The following is an 8,499-nucleotide window of genomic DNA, read 5'->3' as shown; positions in this document are numbered from 1 at the left end:
CACTCTCCCAAGTGAACCATGGGCCAGGCCTACCAGTAACCATTTCTTTCCTGTTATGAGCAGCAATCATTTATGATGAACCTCTAGGAAGGAAGAAATATGGCCCACTGTTACTACTACTACCTTCTATATGTATCACACCATGGACACTCAGACCTCCTCTAAGTCTTCCAGAGTTTAGACTCTGGCATATGGAAAATGGACAGTCAATGTATGAATGGTTCTTTCTATATCTGGAGTTAATCCACCAGATGGTTTTGCTAGTACCAAACAGGACCCAGGAAAATTAGGATATTGGCAAGAATATTGTCACATCTCCTCTCTCATCAACCTCATTCCTTCTTTCCTCTTTCCCCAGCAACCTCACCACAAAGCCCCCAAAATTATAAATCTGTTAATTCCTACCAAACTATTCACAACAGTGAGTCAACTAAACTCTCACTTTCAAAATGAGGGTGTTATCCATACCCATAAGACTATTTGAGGATCAAAATTGGAAGGAAAAGCTCCAGCCTGAGCACAAAAATAAAACACCAGGAGACAGGGACTCAACCAAAGTGTATTAGGCGGGCAAAATGAACAAGCGGGCTGCCCTCTCAGAAGTGGGAGCAGCAGCAGGAGAGTCGGGCTGGGCCTTTTATATCCAGTTAGGCTGAGCTGGACTGCTCCTATTGGCTAAGAAGGAAGGGGAGGGAAGCCAGCGGGGAGAAATTCACGCATACAGGAAGGGGATGTGGTGGTGAAGAAGGGGGAGGGGATTTCTTGTGATTCTCGGAAAATGTGCTATTCTAGGGACCTGAAACTCTCTGCAGCCATTTTGGGTGTTCCTTCCGTCTACCCGCTGCCGTCTTAGACATCGGCTAAAACACAACTGCCTAACAAAAATGATAATGCATAAAGCATTTTATAGGTAAAGGGTGGTAATTAGGAAAAGGTATAAATACTTTAATAGTAAACTTTTGCAGACAGAAGGGGTTCTAAAATAGATGCTTCCACCCCATGAAGGCATCCCAAATGATCAAGAATCTTTGGAATTTAAGGAAGGTTGCCTACTGTAAACTAAGGTCTTCCCAACATCCCTGAAGTACTGTGTATAATTTGCCAACCTTAGACTATTCCAAGGTCTAGAGCTTCTGGATAGCTGAACATGTGGACTTTCCTGAAGGGTGGTACACCCGGGAAGGGCATGGCAGCTCCACACCCCTTCCACCACATAGCTCTTCATCTGGCTGTTTATGCTTTATAGTAAATGGGTAAATATAAGTGTTTCCCTGAGTTCTGTTAGCCACACAGCAAATTAATTGAACCCAAGGAGGGGGTTGTGGGAACCCCAATTTATAACCAGTTTGTCAGAAGCACAGGTAAAACAACCTGTAGCTTTGGCTTGGCACCAGAAGGGGGGTGAGTAGTCTTGGGGACTAAGCCCCTGACCTGTGGGAACTGACGCTCTTTCCAAGTAGACAGCATTAGTAGTGAATGAGAGGGCACCCAACTCATGTCCACTGAGGAATTGGTTGCAATTGACGGCCCTGGCTTAGGGAAACACGGTTTGGGGAAAAAAAGGAAAAATGAGTGGGGGATAAGGAACTTTTAACTCCTGGGTAGCCACATGGTCACCCATGATATGGAGTCACAGCAGTGCTGCAGTTACTAAGTTACCAGTGGAATTTAGAGATAGATCCAACTCCTGGAGAGTTTGTTCACTGGATGCATTAAGGAAATGCAGACTAATAAGAAAAAAGCAAAACATACAATGCCTTGGTTACTGTTACCCATAATAGCTAAAATGAAAGTAAACGAGAGGGTTGACTGGGGAGTGTTTCCCCTACTAATATTGTAAAACAGAAGGCGTGTAAACATGACCTTCAAGCAATATTCATGAGGCATACTAAATAGGAACCAGTAAGGCTGCACAAGTCCACAGAAATGTAGAGCAGAAGCTGCAGTGCTGGTGCTACAGACTGGATGCCCCCCAACCTCACTGAAGCTTAAATCCGCCACTGTGACCATTGAGGGAGGGAAATCCATTATGATAATTGAAAGGTGGGCCTTGGAGAAGTGATTAGACTGTTGGACCATGCAATAGTGAATGGATTAAAAATGGTAGTCATGGGCACGGTTGAGGGCTTTAAAATGCAGAGTGCACCAGGAGCTCTCTCTGCTCTGCCATTTTTTACCATGTGAGACCCCTGGGTCACTGTCACCACCACGAAGGCCTTCACCAAATGTGTTCCCTGGACTTTGGACTTTCCATACTCCAAAAATGTAAGCAATAAATTCCAGTTTCTTACAAATCACCCAGTTCCATATATTTTGTTATTAGTAACAGAAACTGACTAATATAGAAAACTGAGGGGCCAGCCCATGGCTCACTTGGGAGAGCACGGTGCTGACAACACCAAGTCAAGGGTTAGGATCCCCTTACTTGTCATCTTAAAAAAAAAAAAGAAAGAAAAGAAAAGAAAACTGGTACCAGAGAACTGGGGTGTTGAGGAAAGGCTGGAAGAATCTGAAGGAGCAGGCTAGAATAAGCCTAGCTGCTGCTGGAGTTTAGAAGACAAGGAAACCAGAGAAAGTTTGGAATGTTTTAGAGACTGGTTAATGGTGGTGAGCAGAATACTGATTGAAATATGGACAGTAAAGGCCATTCTGAGGTGATCTCAGATGTAAATGACAGGGAACTTATTGGAAACTGGAGCAAAGATCACTCTTGCTGTGAAATGGCAAGAAACTTGGCTGCACTCTGTTTATGCCCCCAAATTTTATGGAATGTGAAACTTAAAGGTGCTGACCCAGAGTATTTGGTGGAAGAAATTTCTAAGCAGCAAAGCATTCAGGAAGCTGCATGGCTACTTATAACAGCCTACACTGAGTTATGGTTGTAAAGAAATGATGTAAAGCCAGAGTGTATAATTAAAAGGGAAGCACAGCATAAAGATTTGAAAAATTTGCACCCTGGTCACATAGTAGAGAAGCAGGGAGAGGAGAAAAATCCAATGGTACTAAGGAGATGTGTACAGAAGAAAAGGATTATCAAGAGAAGGGGAAAAAGGCCCTGAATGCATTGCAGAAGCCTCCGGGGCCAACCCTTCCATTACAGGCCCAGAGGTCTAGGGAGTCACAAGGGCCTTGGGGAACAGGCATGAAGCAGTCTCCTCGAACTCGCTACCTAGGGCCACCTTGGAAAGCTGTTTCCAGCACCAGCACCTTGGCTGCCCTGGCTGCTCCAGCTGTGGCTAAACTGCCCCCAGAGGGGTGCCTGGACCTGCAACTTTGGCAGCGTCCACAGGGCAAGCTGGTAGAATGCTAGAGATGTGGAGGCGTGGGAGTCTCCACTCTAATTTCAAAGGATGTATGGAAAAGCCTGGGGGCCCAGGAAGAGATCTGTCATGGGGTGATTCATCGTAGACAGCCTTCACTAGAGCAGTGCTGAGCAGAAACGGGTCAAAGTTGCAGCAGAAAAACCCCAACAGCGCTATACCTAGTGGAGCCGTGAAGCAGGACCACCATGGAGACCCCAAACCTGTGGAGCTACCAGAGTGGAATACCAGCCTGTGAGACCTAAAGCATCACCTGAGACCAGGAAAGACACAGGAGCAGAGCTGCCCAAGGACTTGGGGACCAAAACCCTGGAACAATATGCAGAGGACATCGAATGTGGGGTCAAGGTACGTGATTCAACAGCTTTGAGATTTAATGCCTGCCCTGCTGGGTTTTGGACTTGTTTGGGACCTGCTACACCTTTCTTTTGGCCTATTTCTCCCTTTTGGAATTGCAATAGGTACCCTATGCTTGTCCCACCATTGTATCTTGAAAGTAGATAACTTGTTTTGATTTCACAGATGGGACTCTGGACTTTTAAGTTGTAACAAGTTAGACTTTGGGGATGAAATGAATTTATTTGTATGTGAAAAAGACACAAGATTGAGGGACCAGGGGCAAAACGCTCTAGATCGGATGTTCCCCCAACCTCACTGAACCTTAAATCCCCACTGTAACTGTTGAGGGTGGGAAATCCTACTAAGGAAATTGAATGGTGGGGCCTTGAAGAGATGAATACATTGTAAGACCATGCCATAGTGAATGGATTAAAAATGGTGGTCAGGGGTATGGTTGAGGGCTTTAAAAAAAGAGAGTGAACCAGGAGCTCTCTCTGCTCTGCCATTTTCTGTCACGTGAGACCCCTGGGTCACTGTTGCCACCACCAAGGCCTTCACCAAACGTGTTCCTTGGACTTTGGACTGTCCAGACTCTGAAACTGTAAGCAATAAATTTTGCTTTCTTTATAAATCACTCAGTTTCAGGTATTTTGTTATAAGCCACAGAAACAGACTAATACAGCTGGTATGGACAAATTCTCTGATAGCCCTTGTGGAGGAGCCTAGGCTGGGGCTCATGGCAAATGCTTGTAAGCACTTCCCAGTGATGACCACTGGGACTCTGGACAAGAGAATTTAAATGTTTTTTACAAGATCATGCTACCTGGGGAATGAGAGGGGGAAACACTCACAAGCAAGGAGACTCCTTTCCCCAGGATCGACTCTGGAACTGTGCGAGGAGCTGCTGGATTCTATCAACACTTGAACAGTGCCCTATTAATAGCTCTCAACTGACCATTCAAGAGCTACTGGGTTTGCAGATAGCAGTTCCACGGTGAACAGACAACATCCTGTTTGGAAGGATGCCACTCTGATCAAAGAAGGTAAAAACAAGTCAGTTCATCGGGCTGGACTGCATATTGTTTTCGTAGCAGAGATGGAAGAATTGAACAGTGGTAAAAGCCCCGTGTTTGGGTTTTTGCTGACTCATGGGCAGTGGCCAGTGGCCTAGCCAAATGGTCAGGCAGGAGGCAATGGAAACCTGGCCTATTTAAGGGATGCCCATGTATAGACATTTGAGGGTAGCATTAAAGTAAAACAGGTCAATGCCCATCAGGAGAGCTCCCTTCCAGGCTCACGAGGTGACTGGAATCAACAAGCAGATATCCCTGTGAGCTCACCTGAGGTGGCCACCTGGGCCCATGAAATGAGTGGACATGGGGTACTGCAGCAGTGCAGAGATGGGCTGGATCTAGAAACATTTCTTTTGTACCCTCTCAGGCACATAATGCCAACAGGAACTGTTCTGTCTCCCAACAAGAGAGACAGGCTGCCCATGGCTATGGGGCAGATTCCCTGGTGGGAAGGCCCTAGACATAGCTGGCAAGTGAGTCTGATGCTGGTAGTCCTGGGGGGCTACAAATGGGTCTTGACAGGAATAGACACTGTCTCTGGACTGAGGTTTGCTTACCCAATGGAAGATGCGAATGCTCAGAGTGCTATAGAAAAACCAGAACCACAGATACTGCATGAATGTGGATGGCAAACATTCATTTCTTCAGGCCAAGGAACACACTGTACATACAGCCCATAACGTCCAGTAATGGGCAGAGAGATATCCTCCTCAGAGTAATAGTTTGATAGAGAAGTGGAATGGCCAATTAAAACACTGGTTGTCTAAAACGGGGGGACATAAAGGCATGAAGGGCTGGCTTACATGCCATCACGAGAGTGTGCTCATGCTCAGCATGAGTGGAACTAAAGGAGTGTCCCCACTAGATATTCCTCTGTTTTCCTGGTAGATCTGAGGAAGAGAGGGTGGGAAAGATGCTGGTATGACTATGTAATTCTTGCCCAGGGAGGAGTACACTGGTATAATGACTATAATTTTTTTCATTCTTCCCCATACCACTTCAGTCTCTTTCTCTCTCGACCTGATGCAGTGGTTCTAGGACTGGGTCCTGCAATTACAGTACAAGTGCTGGAAGCAGGGATGATTCCTAAGCAAGAAACTGTAACTATTATGTTTTTAAACCTTATGTCAGAATTCCTAAGGGCCTGAAGGGAGTGGCATGTGCCTTCACCCCATGTGGCAAAATTGGGGCTAACAGTGAATGCAGCTATATTGCCTGGTGATAAATACAGCTGATTAGTTCTGCACCTATGTAACCTTATCCTATATAACAAATGGGAGTGGAGTGGGGGGAGGTTCTTGCTATATTAACACTGCTGCTTGCTGTCTAAACAAGCATAGCGGCCAAACCTAATGTCCCTGCCAAAGGTGGAAAAGTTGGGTGTTAACAGAGGGAAGGAAGAATAGTGACTAAGGGTGAAGGAATGAATAAATGGGTTACGTACTGAGGGAAATCTAACATTACTTGAACACCTCGAAAGAAGCTCAGAGCGAGAGACAACATTGTCTCTTAGCTCAATTATACCAGATGACTGAAAGGGTGAGGTATATGTTTGCTGAGACTACTCCTGCTTTTGGAACCTGACAAGACTGAATGGAGTGGTTGAATGAGTGAAATTCTAGTAACGTGCCAGTGGTGTTCAAGTTATATATCCTTTTGATGTAAGGGATCCACAGTCAAAGCCCAGGAGGTAGATGTGATATTTTGAAATACAGTATGTATTTGGTTAAAAAAAAAAAAAGAGAGAGAGAATATTCCAAGGTCCACTGCATGGTGCCATCTGTTCAGTTTTAAAGTGGAGAATTCAAATGAGTTCAATCATTTATTTTTATTTTTTTAATTTTTATTTTTGGCAGCAGTCTGGTACAAGGATCTTAACCCTTGACCCTGGTGTTACAAGGCTGCACTCTAACCAACTGAGCTAACAATCCAGCCCCTGTTCAGTCATTTCTAACCAAAACTAATTCAACAATCTTAAGAAACAAAGGGCAAACTATCAGAAATGGAAATATTAATAATATATATCATTTCAAAGTTACTCACCTCATAGTTACTAAGCAGTGCAGAATTGGCATCCTTTCTGCAAAAGAAAAGTAAGCTATCGTCAGTCTGGGCTCACATACTTTTCTGGGTATGAAATATCCGTAAAATAATTCCTGTCAAGATCTAGTAGTCCAGTTCTAGAATTTGGAGACTACAACCTAAAACTTAGAAATGTCCTAAGTTCTACATGGTTTAGCTTGCTGTGGAAAATTTCAGGGCAGACTTTTCTTTTTACAGCCATAGCATATCACACACCCGTCACCAGGCAGATGATTAAAATACTATACTTATTCCAAGTCTATGTACGCAGAAGTTAAGAGAAGTCAGACATCTAGGAGAAGTTAGTTAAAGGAAGAACAAGAGGACAAAACCACAAAGCGGGAGAAGTCAATAAACACAGTGGTGACGCTAAAAATAATGAGAGAAACAAAGTGCTGTCCCACCCTATATCCACATCCTCTCCCCATTACCATCTGCCTCCCACCAGCTTCTGACATCTTAGGCAGCCCAGTCCTCCTGCTGAAGGTCTACTTAACATTAACATCACTACTGGGAATTCAAGCAATGATCAAGAATCCTGTCAAATATCCACAAAACTCCAAAGCTGTTCATCTTCTATACCAACTCAGCAGGTAGAGTACATGTATCACGCAGTAGTCAAAAGCCTGGTACCCTTGTGTAACACTCGATCAAGGCAGTATGTCATCTTTCATATGTGAATGAACACAGCAATGTGACATATTAAATAACTGACCCATTCAACAATATTACATCAGAAAGTATTTATTTTTTTTAGCAGTGGAGGCAGTACACCATGATAACTAAGAATAGTTTTGAAATCAGAGAGATTTGGGTTCATATTCTATATATCTCTGCTACTTATAAAGTCTGTGAATTTTAGTGAGTTAATTACTGCCTAATCTTCTGCCTCTAAAACAAAAAATGGGGATAAACTAATATCTAGAAGTGTAGCCTGGATTCTAAACCCAGCTGCACATTACATTACATATTACATTAGCTGTACAAATGGGGGCAAGTTATTTAATCTCTCTATGCTTAAATTTTCTCATCTATAAAAATGGCAATCATAGGCCGGCCCGTGGCTCACTTGGTAGAGTGCGTTGCTGATAACACCAAGGCCACGGGTTCGGATCCTATATAGAGATGGCCGGTTTGCTCACTGGCTGAGCGTGGTGTTGACAACACCAAGCCAAGGGTTGAGATCCCCTTACCGGTCATCTTTAAAAAAAAAAAAAAAATGGCAATCACAGTATCAACCTTGTAAGATTGTTTACAGGATTAAATTGAAACCCGTAAAGTACCAGGCACACAAGTGCTCAATAAATGCCTTTATTATCATTCCTACTACCTGTGCTACTTCCACTGCCACGACCTCTTCCTACCTCATAAAACTGTTATGATGAAATGAGACAAGTTTTGGTGACTATTATTTTTTAAAGATATCTCACTTGGGCTGGCCTGGTGGCGCACTCGGTAGAGTGCGGCGCTTGCGAGCGCGGTGGCGCTCCCGCCGAGGGTTCGGATCCCATATAGAGACCGGTCCACTCACTGGTTGAGCACGGTGCAGGCGCGACACCAAGGGTTGCGATCCCATTGCCAGTCGCGGTACAGGCGCGACACCAAGGGTTGTGATCCCATTACCGGTCATGAAAAAAGACAAAAAGGGAAAAAAAAAAAGATATCTCACTTAATTCTCATTAAAA

The 8,499-nt window shown here is 44.2% G+C and overlaps 1 protein-coding gene across 1 annotated transcript in view; it reads right to left on the bottom strand.

Moving 5' to 3' along the window:
* CRCP (CGRP receptor component) overlaps positions 1–8,499 on the bottom strand; it is a 47,987-nt gene that overhangs the window by 30,569 nt on the left and 8,919 nt on the right. Inside the window, exon 2 of the mRNA XM_008585018.1 lies at positions 6,776–6,812. Within this exon, the coding sequence (XP_008583240.1) occupies positions 6,776–6,812 (37 nt within the window). The remainder of the gene's footprint in view (positions 1–6,775; positions 6,813–8,499) is intronic.

This window comes from Galeopterus variegatus, unplaced genomic scaffold (genome assembly GCF_000696425.1).
Source record: "Galeopterus variegatus unplaced genomic scaffold, G_variegatus-3.0.2 Scaffold3423, whole genome shotgun sequence".
Lineage (NCBI taxonomy): Eukaryota > Metazoa > Chordata > Mammalia > Dermoptera > Cynocephalidae > Galeopterus > Galeopterus variegatus.
This window is presented reverse-complemented; position numbering and strand designations above follow the sequence as displayed.